Source organism: Argiope bruennichi, chromosome 7, assembly GCF_947563725.1.
Source record: "Argiope bruennichi chromosome 7, qqArgBrue1.1, whole genome shotgun sequence".
In the NCBI taxonomy this organism is placed as follows: Eukaryota; Metazoa; Arthropoda; class Arachnida; order Araneae; family Araneidae; genus Argiope; species Argiope bruennichi.
Window position 1 is genome coordinate 37,424,853 of NC_079157.1, and position 18,851 is coordinate 37,443,703.

General features: G+C 25.6%; 1 protein-coding gene across 1 annotated transcript; it reads right to left on the bottom strand.

The window, feature by feature from the left end:
• Positions 1-27: 27 nt before the first annotated feature.
• LOC129976009 (EF-hand calcium-binding domain-containing protein 7-like) lies at positions 28-17,659 on the bottom strand. The gene is made up of 10 exons (XM_056089340.1): positions 17,479-17,659; positions 17,138-17,333; positions 16,577-16,626; positions 12,490-12,619; positions 12,304-12,398; positions 8,532-8,829; positions 6,528-6,667; positions 3,704-3,913; positions 2,529-2,636; positions 28-596 (listed from the first exon to the last, which is right to left on the bottom strand). Exons 1-10 carry the CDS (start codon positions 17,608-17,610, stop codon positions 525-527), a joined length of 1,431 nt encoding a protein of 476 aa, XP_055945315.1. The 5' UTR covers positions 17,611-17,659; the 3' UTR covers positions 28-524.
• Positions 17,660-18,851: the final 1,192 nt, after the last annotated feature.

Sequence of the window (18,851 nt, forward strand, 5' to 3'; positions counted from 1 at the left end):
AATGAAAATTATGAAAAAGACATCAGACATGTTTGAAACATTTATTTTCAAGAATTTCAGGTTTACATCTATAACAGAGAAGTCTTACATGCATGTATAAGTGCAGATTTGACTAATAAATGACTGCTCATTAATTATAACTAAAACTATTTAGTTTAAGATGCTAGTAATGTTATTGAACTGATGTAACGTGGACTAATTGTGCATAGAAGAAATACATTGAATAATCTAATTAATATTGCAACTATATCAATAAATTAAAATATTTACATACAAGCTTTGTTATGTACTACATTGTCAAGATATGTGTGTGTATGGATATTATTTACTTTCTAAACTAGATTGATTCAAGGGATATGCTGTGTGGGGAACTTTCTCTACTTAATAAAATGTAACAAAACAAAGATTTTGTAAATTATATAAAAATATATACATAAAACGAAAAATGAAAATAATAGTACATGAACATGATTATATGAATGATTCATTTTTAGATGGTGTTTAATACCCCATCATGAAAAATTTTACAACAGGTACTCTGTACATTCAACTGTCCACTCTTTTGATGGATCCACAGGAAACAAATGATGGCCAGTCTGTCAACAGAAAAAACAGTAAATTTTTATAATGAACTTTCTATAATCAGAATTGCATAATATTGCAAATTTTCAAAATATATGTAATTGTAAAGCAAGAATAACAACAAAAATGTTTAACAAATAAAGTGGATGACAATTAATTTGATAGCAATTAATATTATAATTCATTTAGTGTGGTTATTACATTATTTAATGTTATCAGTTTTGAAATACAGAATTGACCAATCCTTATTTTCAACCAGTGATTGATATTCATGTAGTTTCATATTGCACTTGTAAGGAAAAACCAAGGATCATTTTTATCAAGGGAAAAAGTGTACATTTTTGGTCTAGACAAGAGTAGTTGGGATTGGCTTAAAATCTGTTGAATAGCCATAATCTATTGTTGTCCATAATTAGACTATAAAAGCAAATTAGATTAATATTCAAATTTTTTTTTAATAACGACAAAATTAAAATTCTTTACTGGCATGGAACTGTACTTAAAATGAGTCAATGCAATGTTGTGCCATAGTTGAAAATTTCACAGCCTCTTTGTAAAATATTAAAAATTGTGAATTTTTTTTCTAGCCATAAACATTGCTTCTAAAGAGGAAAGAATGTGAAGAATAAAACACTTCTAATGAATGGCAAAATGAATCAAATATTTAAATGAATTTAATATTTTAAAATGTGGCATGTATCATCTTTCAACAAATTTTAAAAATTACAGATTCTCCAGGGGGAAATATTTTTTTCCCTTCCATTCATTTCCCAGGTAGCACAGCCTATTGCAATATTATATGATATTAAACAATATTAATCAATGTCATACAATATTGTACAGTATTTGTGTGCTACTAGAGTTGATGTGTTAAAAATGTGGGTGATTTTATCCAATTTAATTGTTATTATCTGTCAGTTAATATTATGAAAATTCATAGCCCAAAAATGATAGCATTAAGTGATGCACAGCAATACATTGTGATGATTTTTATATTTGTTGTAAACTAAATTTTATATGTAATTTGGTTTAAAACAGGCATTCTTATATTAAAGTAACTTTATTTCCCAAGTTTTCAGAATTATTTACAGGAGGAATTTCCTTAACTGCTTCTGACAATTCTGAAATTTAAACAAGTTCATAAGCCATGTGCTGAAATGAATGCCAATTAAGATTACAAGTTAAAAATATTAGACTCTGCTAAAAAAATACAACTTATGCTTTCATTTAAAAATTTATAGCTAGCAGTGTACTACCTATTAAATACTTTTATACCACTTATTAAGTAACTTTTAGAAAGCCTTTTTCTATAGTAAAGATTTATTTATTATTTTTAATACAAATCTTTATCACAGAGAAATAAATGAATAAGTATATTTATAATCCTTCCTTGTATTACATGTTTTACTTAATATCAATGGCTTCAGATTTAAATCCTGCTTGGGGATGGGAGAAATTGGTCAATGAATTCAAGAATTATATGAAAGAATCTTATGGAAGCAGAAATACAGAATTTAAAATAACCTTATAATGTATCAAAATATCTAAATTATGTTTACCAAAATGTTAAAAATGATTCTTAGTACTGAAATAAACAATGAAATCATAATTCTTAATCAAAGCAAAAGAAATAAATATGATATTTACATAATTATTAAAAAGTTAAAATTATGCATATAAACAATTTGAGGTAATAAATATGTAATGGAGGAAAAAGAATGCTTTCTTTATTATTTAAAAATAATATTTTTAAAGGCAGGAATGAGATTATCTTATAATTTTAAATTGTATCAAATTTTTATTTATTTCTGATCATATATAATTTTTCATTCTGTTGGATTGTAATTTTTAATAAACAATTTTTGTCCATGATATTATTAATTCATTGATAAAAACTAGGATTTCTCTATGGATTAACATCATGACATTATTATTTCTGTACTTACTATACAGGTTCTGGGTAGCACATTAAAAGTAAAATCCAAACGCCCATAATGGCTTGCACAGTTCACACTTTTGCTGCAATCTAATCTAATTTTCACTCGACTGTGAGACTATAAGTAAAAGGGGGGAAAAATGATAAACATCACCAATTTTATCTAAAAAAATGTAACATTATATAATATAGAACTAACACTAAACACTTGATTTCTGAAAACCACTGCAGAGAGATTCATTTGCAATAGAGGAATAACCACATAATATTATAATATAGAACTTTTTTCAAGGAATGAAATATTAGTTTTAACTATCTGGAAAATCTCTATAGAGAAGAAAATGATTAATTATAAGAAAGATTATAAAATATATGGCTCAATATCAATGATATGTTACAATATGTTTGAATATGGTTTTGAAAATTTTCAGAATGAATGGTAACTGAAAAAGAAGAAGAAGTAGAAGAAAAAAAAAAAAAAAAAAAAGATTGAGGGACTATTTTATGGTACTCAGCGATTATGAAGACCATGAACTCAAATGTGCCATGAGGACAAAAGGTGGCAATAACTGACAGTGTTTTTAAACGGTAATAATATTTGACATATTACTAAAGTATGTCATTATCCTTATTTGCAACTAACATCAAAAGCAATCACAAATATATGGTCCCTTTAAACTAATACTTACCTTGTTTCTACAAAAAAACCTATGTAATATATGCGAAAGTTATATTTGTCATATTTATATTGAAAAAATAAAATAAACATTGTTAAAATCTGTAATTAATAAAAATAAACTAATACTATTAAATAATACCTTAAGTAAATTAATATAAATGATTCTATATTATTTTAATTTCAAGTAATAACACATTGTATCTTTTTATAATTGCAGTTAGAGAATTTATGCAAAAAAAGTAAAAAAGTTCTATATTTAAATGAAATATTACACCCACTAGCTCTTAATATTATGTTAACAGATAACATACATGGAACATTTAAATTTCCTTTCATAATTTTTTTGTTTAAATCTTACCGTAGATTATCATACAAATACATTCAAATGGAAAGTGGAGAATATGACAGAGTTTATGGGATAAAAAAAAAAAGATAATAAGAAACCTTATTGCAAAACTGTAATTTATATTTTTGTAAATACAATGCATAAAGGGTATGCACAATACCTGATTTTGAATTACAAGTGTCGCTCTGTATGGGAGACGATGAATGAAAACAAATAAATCATTCATATTTCTGACTTTCTTTGAAACTCCTTGTTCCACAGCAACTTTTCTCAAAACTTTTTCAGCAACTTCTTTGTAGGAAGATACAGGCAGTGGTAGAAGATTGAACTTTCCAGATACAGATTTGACAGCCAAACGGAATGGTAGTGCCTACATGCATATATAAATTACACATAAAATACTCTTTTATTATTCTCTAATATTAATAAAGAATTAGCATATTGAAAATGATTTTAAAAACTATGGAAAAAAAAAGGAGTGAACTTTAAAAATTCTAAATTAAAAATAATAAGTAATTACAATTAAATAGAATGCAACAGCTATTACAGAGTGTTTCAAAGCTGTATGGGCAGGAGATTTTTTTCTCAAACAATAGTTCAATAAAATTATTGAAGTCCCAATACTTGTGAAGAAAAAATAATAAGCACATGGAATCAGAACATAAGTGCATTATTTAACAAAGAAACATATCGTAAGTTTTAAAGAGTTTTCATAAGAAAGGAAATAAAAAGGTTGTTCGAAAAATAAATGGATTTTTGATTATCTTGTATTTAAATTCAAATTCTGAATGCATTGCTTTGATTTATTTTGAAATCCTACCAGGCAAGTTTCAAACTGGTGTTTGGGGAATGTGCAACTGTAAAGATATTTATTGTTTTGACTTCAGTATATTTGAAAATTGAAGGCCACAGGCATCATTTTTTGTGCAAATAATCCTCAAAGATTTTCAAGTGGATTCAGATCTGGAATAATGACTGGACAGTCAATAACAGTCTCTTAAGTAGGAGGTATGAATCAATGCATTGTCCTGTGAAAATTTCCATTTTTTTACTTTATAAATTTTCACTTCATAAGATGTTTCCAATTTGAAATAGATAGCCTTTGAGGGCATTTTTATAATCCTGAAAGCACAGTCACCTATTAAGAAAAGCAACGTATGTTGTTCTGTTGAAATAGAACATGTCCTACATAGTTAGAAAAGCCCCTCCTTTTTGTCGACTGAACTCGCAAAGTTCTCGTCGTAAATCATGTAAAAATTATGGCCAGCCAACAGGTCTATCGAATAATTTTTAAAGCATTAAATCATTAAAAAGGCCAATCATGCTTAATTTAGCCTCAAAAACGCATTTCTATGGCTCAATTTCAATATAGATGTCTGAAAGATTTTGCAATTTTATTGAAATTTGCTTGCCTTTATATGGCAATGAACAGCAGATATAGAAAAACAAGAAATACAGACTTAAGTCCTAACAATTTCATGAACAGACTTGTTTTGGGTTGAAACTATTTGAATGATTTTATATTTCGAAGTAGTTACATCATATATACAGAAGGCAGAATATGCAGTTTTTAAAAAAATATATAATGAATATAAAAACAATTGTTTTTATTGTAATATATTTTTAAGGCAACATATTTTGAATTTTTTGTACAAAAAATCTGCGATATAAACATCATATTTCTGTAGTGTAATATATTTATGTTATGATTCCATTGCAACTGTATTATTTTTTAAAATGTTATTTTAAAAAACCCGATTGTGCACATAATTTTGAAATATACTGTATGTAGTGTGCCTAGTCTCGAAATATAATCCTTTCTTTTAATTACCTCATTATTAATATCAATAATAAAAAGAATTTTCGTTATTTAGGTGTATTTTGGCACTTTACATACAAAACTATTTGAACTAAAGTTACCTAAGTTGGTATAAATATTTTTTTAGATGGGATGTACCCCTTGAAGCTTTTTTTTTTTGAAGTTTTAATTAAAATGCAAGCAAAATTTTGGTATTTTCTCGCAATAACTCCCAAAAATATTGCTGCAAAATTAATTTTTACACAATTTTAAAATTATAATAACATTCAATTTAATTATTAAACAACTATTTTTTCTGAATTTTGTCAACTTTTTAAACATATTTTTTGGGACATAATTTTTAAAAATAGATTTCATTATTGAACAAAATTTCCTAATTATTAAAAAAAAGTAAAAAAATGTTCTCTCATTGTTGAACGCTGAGGTAGAATTCCATTTAGATCTAAGTAGTTACACAAGGATAAAAAAGTGAAGTTACAGTACAGAGAAAATTAGTAGACGGAATTAATGCCTGATTGTATAATGATAGTTCGATACACAATAAATAGATTACATATAATATTATTAAAATAATATGATTTTATGTCTGTCACATATAAATAAAGATGTAAGTAATAATGTCTGTAATAATAATATAAAAGATGTAAGTAATTATGTTTAAAGATAAATGCAAACTATGTAACCACAAAATGGCTACTCCTTCCCACCCATAGACATTTGGATAAATTGAATGATCCATATGTTTCAGCAGCATAGGTGGAAACTTTGAATGAGTCCTAAGAGTCGTTACCAGCCACTATACAACCCCTCTATTGGAGGGATGTCCTGTCATCCGTAGGGGTTGTCAACTCCACATCAACTCTATACCCATAAGAAAGGAAAGAACCAATCCTCAAGCTGGATCACCATAATTTTATCACCATTTTTGAGGTTACTTTATAGGTTATTTTACTAAAACATTCAAATTATTTCAATAATTTAAATTAACAAATATTTAAGTTACAAAATTTTAGAGCCATTTCTCATTGTCCTATTTGATATTTTTTTAATTTTTTTTTTAGATACATCTAAATTTTTATTTTTATCAAAGATCTGGCATCTTCTATAACTTATTTAAATTTCATAATGCATTATCTAAAACTTTTCAATAATATAAAAATTTTACATTTTCAAGTTCCAAAGTTTCATTCATTCCCATATGTTGCAGCATGCTCATTACATCAGTAGGATCTGTTTGCAGAACTAATCTGTAGAGTTCCACAAAGCCTTCAAAAGTTAACTGTTGATTTTCTGTTTTAAAATTATCTGAAAAATGACAAATACAAATTTTGATTTGTAATTATAATAAATAATACTATAAATTGAATATTATGCTATAAAACATTATGCAATTAAGAATATAAATCTAAGAAGAATGAATATAAATATAAATCCACATTTGAATAGATAAAAATAAGTTTTAACATGCTAATACTTAATACATTTATAGATTTTTTTATTAATTAAAAATTAAGCAGATTTATTATAATTATGAATTTTTCCATGATAACACACATAAATATTACAGAGCAAAAATGACTTTCCCACTACTTCAAAATTTAAAAAAAGACTTTTTATTAATACTAATTTTATTTAGTATGCAATTTCTTCTAAATTTTGTCAACTTTAAAAAATATTATTTTTGAATAGTTTTCAACTATAGTTTAATTGTTGCATTGAAATTTAAACCACTTTCTTTGTTCCATGAAATACTTACTTGCAATAAATGAAAGTTAAGGGATTAAAGTTTTGCTAATAATCTGCAAAGCTAACATGAGGATAAATAAATTACAAAAAACATAAAAGATAACATATAGTTTTATATAGATTATCAAGATATTGGGCAGTTTTTTTTTGTTTTTGTTTTTTGTGGCACTATGATGCGATAGGACTTGATGCCATTAAGAAAGGATTGCACAATAAATAGTACAGATGTAAAGCAGTTAAAATAAAAGTTTTCATGTCTAAATAATTTGATGTTAAATATATCTTTATTGAAGAAATGAAAGCATTAAGCTATGCATAACCCTATTAGCATCAACTATTTTACAATATTTCCTCACTGTTTTTCAATATTATGAATGCCAGGCAATATCATGAAAATATCATAACAATATTATTGCACATTATACGCTAATACGATTTAATAATTTAGTTTATTGTGGTAAAATATTTAATTGAAATTAAATATAACCAATACTTTTGACAAACCAGCTGGTATATATATATATATATATATATATATATATATATATATATATATATATATATATATATATATATATGCAAAATATTTTTTGATTTAAGGAGGAGTGGGTTTCAAGTTCTCTGACAATGCATTTAATTCTTCGTGATATCACAAAAAAAAAAGTTCCAATTTTTTTGATAATTAAGATTACTTTGTAAGAACCATGACCAGTGGACGAACTCCATAGAGGAAGAAAAAAAGATAGAAAAAGAAAATGTGTGAAAGTATTTTGAACTTATATAGTTTTAGAAGGGAATTCTCTAAAGAGGTATTTTGGGTTTGGTGTGTATTGGAGTCAGTATAGGAAAATGAGAGTTTTTGCAGCAGAGGAAAGAATTAACTCAAAAGTTGAAGTGAAGCATTATTTTGAATGATTAGAAAATAATTATTTTAATAATACAAAATACAATGCAAATTAAAATTCATTCATGGTAAAAAAGAAAGATAAAAAGCAACTCTGGATTAAGAAAATCTAAGACAGGTTGGAAAAGAAACTTTTATCTCTGATAACAAGCAACGAATAAAAAGAATATTAGAATTATAGATATTTATAAAGAGTTAAAAACATCGATAATAACTACAAAATTCTGACACTAAACAGAATTACTCATTCAACATTTTAATAGAGTAAAGCCTTTTTAGGTGATTACAGTAAATTTATTTTTGAACAAATAAAAGCAAATTTATGGTGATATAACATCAATGCATAAAATTAACTCTGAATATTTCGCCTTAAACTGTCAGTTTACATTATCATTTTTTCACCATATTAATTAACACAGTATTATAATAATATCATCATGGACAAGTATTGATATTCAAAATAGACAATTTAAAGATGACCTTTTAACACAAAAAGAAATATTATTCTTTTTTTCATACCTTCAACAGTATTCCATTCTTCAGCTGCTGTTTCGCCAGATACGTGGCGAATGAAATAATCAAATTCAGTTGGATTGAGAAGCCCATTTTCATCAAGATCGATACAATCGAAAATAGTTTTCAAAGATCTTTCACATGCTGATGTTAAAATGACACTGGAATCTTCTTCAACATGTATTAATGAATCCAAATTCAATCTGTCAAAAGAATTTGACTTTCTCAACATGTCCCATTTCAACAGGATAGGTATTAGAATGTATTTTCCTTTCTTCAAAGCATATTTTACGGTACAAAAACCCTGAAAAGAAAATCATTATAAAGAATAAAGGTTCAAATAGATTAAATATACCAGCATGAAAAGCATAAGTACAAACAATATTTAAAAGCAAGCAGATATGAAATTATCTAAAATAATTCAAAGTAAACAACAAAATAAAATACATCTTAACAGAAATGCAGTGTGAATGTAAATTTTAGTAACAAAATATCACAGATGGTTAGAAAGTGTTTCACCCAGTTACTGATTTTAGTGCAGTATGCACATGGGTATGCAAAATAAACATGAAGTTTGTTATTAAAGAAGTTTATGTAATTTTAGGTTAAACAATGCAATAGTATAGCAAATGGGAGCAAGGTGTATTTAATGCCTTGAGCAAATCTAATGGAATTATCATTGAGTGAAACATTAGTGCATTTATACAACTTTTAAAAAATGCCTATGTTAGGTTTCAATCTATAGTTATTAAACCACTGATAACAATTAGAGGGAAATATTATGTTTTAAGTTCTGTTATCCTTGCTATGCCACTAATACAAGGAAGAATTACTGATATGCTGGAGCAGGGATGAAGTATGACAAATACAGTGCTAGTATTTTATTATAATCAGATAAATATCCTTAATAGCATGAGGAATTTTATGATATCAACATAATGTTATAGTATATTCTGAGTGCTATAAAAATGAGTTATTCGTGAAGATATCAAAATAATATTTTTATACATTTAGTGATAAAGAAAAGAGTTTAGTTTTATATACAGCATGGTTTTACGTATATAAAGAGATATCAGGAGCATTGGTAGAATGGTAAAAATGTTTGCAGTAAGTCATACAAGACAAATAATGATCAATAGGTTTTTAGGAAGGAAAAGGAGATATCACAAAATTTGTGAAGAATATTGCATAGAAATTGCACCAACCAAATATCAAACATAGCAATTTGTTGCGCCAGGTATTTTCACAAAGACAGCCTATTATTCTATCCATTTGAAGGATGTATATCATTGATACATGACATTTGAAATGATGATGAAAACACATAAGTTAGGCAAATGAACAGCACATCAAGCCTGTTGCTGCTGGCGATAGGCGAGGATCGAACTCGCAACCTTTGGGTTCGTAGCCGAGTAACAAGACCACTAGACAAAAGAAATTTCTCATGTCTCGTAGCTGTTATCTGGCTTATAAAGCGTCACCACATTACTCCCCCTTCAGTGCGTCGGAGGTGAGACGAACGATTTTTTGTCCTGTATTTTGCTGTTATTAGTGGTGATATATTGGCTGTAGCGTCTTATCCATTTTTTTTGGCTGATTATTTATCAGCTTTATTTATTTATTGGCTGATTATTTATCAGCTGCATTTTTTTCCCTCTAATTGGCCGATTATTTATCAGCTTCATTTTATTTATTGGTCGATTGTTTATCAGCTTCATTTTTTTTCCATTTTTTTTTATTGGCTGATTATTTATCAGCTTTTGATTTTATTTATTTCTGGTAGAGGGCGCTACAACAGTTGTATGAAGTTTTTTTTTGCGTATCACGTCATCGGGTCATCAATGTTGCTGCTGGCGATAAGCGAGGATCGAACTCGCAACCTTTGGGTTCGTAGCCGAGTAACAAGACCACTAGACAAAAGAAATTTCTCATGTCTCGTAGCTGTTATCTGGCTTATAAAGCGTCACCACAAGCCTTTCTTTGAATATATAACTGGAAATATATAAATATGAAATGAATGATTCTAGATATGAAATGGCATAGAGTGGCAAGTAATTAGATTTCAATATTACAACTATTAAGAGGCAGATTTTTATCAACTCTGGAATAAATTATATGACATATCATGTGGCAGCAGCATTATACTGAGTGAGAGAACTAAGCTGTATATTTTTAATGAAAACAACATTAAAGACAAATGCTAGCAAATAATGCTGTCCCACAATTAAGTAACAACAGACCATTTTTCTTTAAGGACAAAAATAATAGAAAGTAAATATATTATCTGAATAAAATGCTTCAGAAAGAAGTTTTTTTACTCATTCATACCCAAGAGTGAACACAAAACATTTAATACAAATAATAATTAAGAAATGGACATGTCACTTCAAAGCTACTTATAAAACTTAAATCAAATATGTGAGCTAACATCTAGAATCGTGAATTTAAGGAAAATTATACTTTTGAATAAGAAAATAACTGTTTACCATTGCTATTCTTCCTTTTCATAAGATGATATTTTAATATAAGTTTTTAACCAAATCTTTTCTCAATAAAGCTCTTTCTTAAACAGTCTTGACAATATCTACCTCTCTTACTTCAATACTACCTTATTTTTATATAATCTTTAGGTACACAATAATGTATTATAGTGGGAATTTCATACAAAACGAATATCTTGTGAAATTATACAAGAAAAACAAACAAACAAAAAATAAGTCTAAACTAAGCAAGCTAAAATAATATGAAATTGTATATAGAACTAATGATAAGTAAATAATTTATCAGATACAAGTTCTTTTCTCATGCTTCAACAATACCATATAATTTTTAATCACATTAACTACTGCTATTTTTATTTGTTAGTAAAGACTGTTTTTAATAGAATGAAAATTTATTATTGGTGTTGAATACCTTTGAATTGTGATCACTAAATAATTGTGATCAGTAAATAAATACAAATGATATAACAAATAGGTTAACATTTTAAATTTATGCAAGTAGTAAAAACATTTCCAAAAGCTTGATATCTGACTACCTACATTTTAGTAATAATAATATAAAACAGAATGTTTTATGAAATAATAAAGAGACAGCACAAATTAATACACAACAGGAAAAAGCTAATTTTCTTAAACTGATCTCCATATTATATATATATGTATATATATATCTAATGCATGTACATTATATATTATGCATGTACTGATGGTTGCACTGAATCAACTTTGCTTGAACTAAGCTTTAGGGAAAATGAAATGCATGTATGCAAGGATTGAATCATTTAACTGATATGATTACTAAACCAAATTAACATAAAATTCTACTTCAATGATTTTTTAAAATTATTAATAAAGAAGCAAATAAAAAGTTTATAATTATATAAATAAAATCTGAAATTTTAAATCCCTTTTTTAAGATAATATAATTAATCTACATTCTATTCTTAATTTAAAAGTGTAAACATTTAAACGTCAATTTAGAATAGTTACAGAAATATCTTTTCAATACATCTAAAATTAGTGATAGATAAATATTTTTTCAGATATTTAAAATTAAGATATACTATAATAGTAATAAATATGTTTCTTGTTTAAGACTCTTAAAATTTACTCAATTCCCAGTGCTAAATAATAATTAATCAGAAATTTTAAAATCAAGAGTATGATTTATATTAATGTTGATAAGATAAATTTGAGGACACAAAAATGAGAAATTGAATTGCAAGCCCCATCAATAAAATTTAATAATGAAAAATTTATTAGCCTAAAATACTCACATCTTCATTAAGGAATGATGAGGATGTAATAAAAGTTTTATTCTTGCCATCCTGAAATATCAATACTTCCACAGGAATGTTAGGTGTAGTCTCACCTAGAAAAGATTATAATGTTAATTAAATATTTTGACTTTTAAAACATTAAATTTAACATAATCATCAAATTAAAAAAAAAAAAAAATGTACCTTTATCTGTTATAGCTGTAACAAAAATTTCGACAACAGTATTTTCCAGGACCTCCAACTGATAGCGGTAACTGAGCATATCACCATCAACATGGAACAGCACACCTTTAAGAAACTTGTTAAGACTCTTCTAAAAGAGAATTTTACACAAGTTAAAACTGTGTTTTCAAAAATAAGTATCTATGTATAATGATAATACAATGCACTTAGTTCAGCCAATGGCAAAGAAGTTTTCTATAATCATCTAAATAATAATATCCTAATGAAAAATCCAAAATAAATATCAAAATAATTGATTTCTGGAAATATTTTAGTAACTTTCTAATGGAAAGTTTGTGGAAATTATAAGCTTTTTTTTTGTTGTTGTTGAAGTACAATAGTGGAAATAAAGAGTAGTCATCTAATTTTATTCTGGCATTATTCATCATACAATCATAGAAGAGGTGTAATTTGAAAAAGTTTAACATACTCCAAATCATTTTTGAATTAAAATTTTCATTAAGGGCCCTCTATATACTGAAATAAGAGCAAAAATTAAAATTTCCAATGGTAACACCCATTTTTATCATCAAATTTTAAAACTACATTAAAGATTATATTCAGAATTCAAGTATCAGTAGCTTAGGTCTATTTGTTTTGAAATTATGGGCCAGTAAAATGTTGACTTTCTAATGTTAAAATTGAATTTTGAATTTTTATTCATATCTTAAAATTTGATAAAATTATTGACCTAAATTCTTTTTCTTATAAAAATAAAAGGTATTCTATATATTTTGCATACAAATTTAACTTGAAAAAATAATTTATAATATGTGAAAAAAAATTATAAAATTAGAGTTTAAAAATTTTTAAATTGCAAAATAATTAAATTTTTGCATAAATTGAAGGACAAGATCATTTCATAGGGACATGCAAAATTTCAGTTCATTCCTATTAGTAATTTTTTCGTTACATTAAGTTTTCTGAATTACTTCTGAAATGATGCAGTTAGGAGTGCATTCACAAATTTCAAAATATCAACAGCTTTTTATATGGTATTGAAATGCTACTGGTCGTATATTTCTACAACAAATATAATTTTATGCATTGTAATATAAAAAATATATATATTTAAAAAATTACTAAGCAACAAAGAATATGAAATCAAAATTTTTTTAAAAAAAAATTCCATTGCCATATTATTTTATTAGCTGTTGCTACTTTTAAATGAAAAGTGTCCTCATAATAAACTAGAATTTTTACTTGTTAGCTCATATAATGTCACTTAAAAAACATAACAAATTTTTATAAAATGCAAATTTTATTTTTTATTTATTATTTTATAGGATTCAATTATCTAATTTTATAAACATTGTGACAAATTATTTCTTTTAATAATTTATGGATAACAAACTATATTTCCTAACTATAAAAGAGTCATTTGTGTTTGTTCCAATTTACTGATGTTTACGAGTACTAATTTTTCACATAAGTCTGAAATCAAGTTGGGGTAATTATAATAATGTACATTAAATTGCAATTATAATTAACTCTAATTATAATAACAATTAAATAATAATATTGTAATTATAATAAAATATTAAAAAGTACATTTAATTTTATATATTTCACTCATACTTTTTTTTCAGCATAACAGAGAATCAAACTTGGGTGCAATTTAAACAAAAGTTTCAATGCTTTTGAATATTTCTTTTCTGAAAAGAATCAAGATTTTTCTAAAATTTTTGTTATAAATATGTTGTCATGAATGAAATAGCAAATGATTTTACCATGTGGATTGAAGCTTTAAAGATGTATTAAAAGTACAGAAAAAAACTATTCTTGATGTCTAGAGAATATTTAAATTCTATACATTTAAATATGAAAACAACTTTTTAATAGAAAATGTCAACTATCTCCCAATGTAATCATGGTATATTAACTAAAATTTGTAATTGGGATATTTTTTTCCCATTGGAAGTCTATTCATGGCAACAAAAAAAAAAGGTGTTGGCATAAGAAGTTTCAAAGTTTATACAATTTTAAATATACAAATAACCCACTAGGAGCATTTTAGGCACAGTATTTATTAGTATTCAATGCCACATTTAAAATGGTACTTAAAATGGTTTTTAAATAGGATGAATGATTGCAAAATAAATTTTGGGGGGAGGGGTTCTTTCCCCCAATGATTGTACATAAGAAAGAATCAATATGATAAATGCTTATTGCATATGATATTGTTATGGAATAGTTTGCTATATATATTTATCCTCTGCTAAAATCAACACATTGGCTAGCTAGAAATGTTTTCAGTAGCAATGTACAAATTGGAATTACACTCATTTGAAAATAGTGCTGAATATTGTTAACACTCACAAAGAATAATTATAGTTGGGATCTATAATACATATTACAGAGTTGGAAGTTCATTACACTCTGCAGCAGTTCATAAATATTATTGAACTGTGTTGTTGAGACATAATACTGGAATTAGAAAACTGACTTCAGAATTCAAATTCTTATTTAGTAACAGAAGTTACGAGTAGAAAACATTAATAAATAGTTATAATTTCGTATTTGTATATTTTGAAATCTAGCTCTATTTTCAGGAGTTATTTTTATAATAATGACTTAGATATTTTTTTTTCTTACTATTTTATGTTCCAAACTATTCAGCTTAAAAAAAGGGGTGGGGGGAGAGGGAAATACATTAATTATGAAAAATAAAAAAAAAGGATAAAATGTTATGACCTAAATATAATAAAATCTCGTTTCTGTTCAAATATTATATTGTTAACTGTTAACTTAGCTGTGGTTGAGCAAAATTAAAAGATGTTGAATGTTTACTGAAGGCCAGTTATTCAATTCTTGGCAGTAAAGTCTTTTTCAAACATAAATTCGACAAATCAGTTAATGTTAATGAATTTTGTCAGATTAGATCTAATAGCTTTAACAATTGAAATAAAAGACTGGTGCAAACGTTTCAAAATGACATACAAAATATATTGTAATTTAATTAAACTGCAGAAAACAAATTATAAACATTAGTAATACACTTCAAAACCCTTTTTATTAATGTATTTAAAATAGAATTTCAGCCTTTAATTATTTGCTACTTTAGTCTTTAATTTATAAATATATTATGGAATCATATAATCAATTCCTTCTCCCTCAAAATCTCTTAATAGTTGGTAGCACTCACATGTAATCAAATTTTAATTAAAAGTGATTGGAAACTAAGTTCTGAAAATGTTTTTATAGTATACTATCACTGATAATATACAAATGCACAAAATTTAAAAATTCAAGCACATCAAAGAGTGAGTGAAAAATCAATTACAAAATATCATCCTCTAACAAATTAAATAAAAGATGTAAAACGTCTTTACACTACATATTTAGATGCTGAAAACATCACTTAAACATCCATCTTAGAAAATGTAGGAAAAAGGAAAAAAAAAAAAAAAAAAAAATAAAAAATAAAATCTAGAGAATTACAGTAGCTTTTTCAAAAGTTATGAACTCATAAAATAATGGCCAAGAAGAAGTATCAAAGATATAAAACAATGACTTATATGTAAATTGAATTAGCAGAGATCCATAGAAATGTAGTTTCAAAACAACATGCAGGATTTATTGTAACTAAATATTTATAATAATAATGACCAATACCTCACTAATAAAATATTTTTTCAACAGCATGAAAATACTCATAACATTTTGTTATCAGTGAGCTTATTTGGTAATAATAAAGTAATACATAACATAATAAAGTAAGATAATATTTCATCATTTGTATTTTCATATAACTGATACAATAAAGTAATTATTTACAATTAAGGAAATAATTATAAATATTTTAAAAAAGATGTATAAATACAATTTTCATAAAATATCTTTCTTTTCCCATATTTTAAAAAAAAAAGAGTGAGAGAGATTAATACTTGTTAAAATGTTGATTTCTCTATGATAAATTATATATATATCTATATTATACATTAATTTTTATAAATTTTTAAGTAATATATATTAGATTTTGATTGCAGTCTTAAAAATCTAAAAGCATATTACAATTAAATGAACAGCTTGCTTGGAGGTACCATACCTGAGTTGAAATAGTCTTGTCATATGGTGAGTTACTCGTTTTAGCGGAACCTGTAACAGAAAAAGATATAGGGGAAAAGAAAAATAAACAAAATATCAAAGTAAATGAATGAAAAGTATGAGATCTATGAAATGCAAATTAGTTTAAATAAATATTTAATAAATGATAAATTTTTTTTGAAGATTAAGTGTAAATAATTTTATTACTAATTAAATAAATATTATAATACTGAAACCATAAATAATAGATTTAAACAGAAAAATGAATTCAAATATTTATTTTGCTGTAACTGAAAGTTATATCAAAACTAATTCTGAAAAACGAATTCATTACAAAAAAGAGTAAATAAATAGGAGTTAAAGATAATGAAAAAAATGCATATGATCAAAAATAAAACAGAATAGATTAATCTGTTAAAATTACAATTAGATATAAACAAATTATATTCTTACAAGGCTTAATATAAAAATTTTCTCCAAACTTTTTAAAATAACTATAAACTTACAAAAGAATAAATGATATTACTGTAAATCAAAAAGCAAATATTCAAAATATAATTACCTTTGTTTCGAGTGAATGTACGAGTATTTATTCCTGGACCTTGAATAGCAACCTTTCCATTTTCCAGAGCACTGTTAAAAATGCCCTTTATAGACAGAATAGAAGAACACAAACTTACAAAGTCAAGCTTGTTATCCTTCACATGATTTTCTGTTTTAATAAGATCCAGAATTTCTTTAGCATCAGCTGAATTTTCCTGAAATAGTTTAAAAATATTACCAAAAAGTAATCAAAACAGTTCAAACTTAAACCAAAAAGTAATAAAAACAGTTCAAACTTCAAAAACTATGTAAACACAGAAATTCATAGAAGAACCCATATTGCGAACGAAATTAGATTACCTGCTCCAGAATTTGTTTAAAATGATCAAAATCAATGACTCCCAGCTCACTACCTCCTAACATCTTAAAGGCATGCAAAAATCTCTCAATAAAATTGACATCATTATTGTTTAAAGATTCCATCATGTCCATTTTAGCAGACTGAAAATAAATTTTAAAACAGAAACCTTTTGCTGTTGAGTTGTTTTCATACTGGCAAATAAATGTACAACTGCTGTTCATGTTGGACTAGTCAATATTAAAATAATAAATGAAGTACCTGAAAAATTAATTACTATTATTTTTTTATGGTGAAATATGAATTTATTGCCTAATTTTACGAAAGGAAGAACGTAGTATAGTTTTTTCGTTCATGGAGCCAGGAACTAATATATTTGAATTCAAGCATAAACCGGCTATTTTAGTCTGTGAAAGTATACTTCGATTGTTTATATTATTATTCTTCCATTATATTATTTTGAAAAAAGTTGAATGCATAATGTGACTCTAAATAGTTGAAATAGTAAAATTGGAAAGCAATGGAATAAAGACCTATACAAAACACCCAATAAAATGTTTGTAGTTCGTCGAAAGCTGAATGGTAGAATAATGGATTATGGAAGCTAGAGAGCCTATAAATATAGGTCGCTAGAGTGTCTGTATTTTCATCAAAGATATTATCATTTTTTGCTTTCATATTCCTTAAACAACAAATAAAATTCAGTTTGAGATAGTATGATAATCATCACAGAATTCAATTCAATATATAGTATGAGAACTAAATATAAAGGCTTGGGGTAATTGTATAAAAAGGGTCATACATTTTGTAAGTTTAGGTTATGACAAAGCTTGTAAGATAATACTTTGCAAGTATACTTTCGATAATTAAATAGCAACTCATTTTCATTCATATTTATAGAGATTTATTTTCTTTGATTTTGTTTTCTAATAAATTTATTTGAATGTGTTTATGAAAATATAAAATTATTTTATATTAGTATAAAATAAATTTTATGGCTTGATAAATTGAAAAAAATCAATTTATCAGGCATTTATGCAGCTTTTATAAAAGTTAACCCTTTCTCTGAAGATATCTAAATTAATTAACATCCTTAAATGCAAAATTATCAAGAATATAAGGTTACAGATTTAATGCAATAATTCACTGCTAATAATGAACATGTTGAAATGAGAAATATAATAATAATTCATAAAAATAATTGAGATTTATTAATAATTAAATTTAAATTTTATTGGGAAGAACTACAAATAGTAGATACTTATAACAATTTCTTTGATTTATAAAGAAATTGTACTCAAATCTGTATATTTTGAGAACTTTATAATTTATCTCATTCTCAAATTTTGCAATCTATTGCTATATTTGTTGATGA

Bases quoted from the DNA above. Each gene is read 5' to 3' on its own strand.
- LOC129976009 (XM_056089340.1), bottom strand. From the start codon at position 17,610: ATGGACATGATGGAATCTTTAAACAATAATGATGTCAATTTTATTGAG. The intron at 16,627-17,137 runs GTAATTATATTT...TTTCTGTTACAG, and splicing joins TACATTCACTCGAAACAAAG to GTTCCGCTAAAACGAGTAAC. The intron at 12,620-16,576 runs GTATGGTACCTC...ATTCTCTTTTAG, and splicing joins ACAAGACTATTTCAACTCAG to AAGAGTCTTAACAAGTTTCT.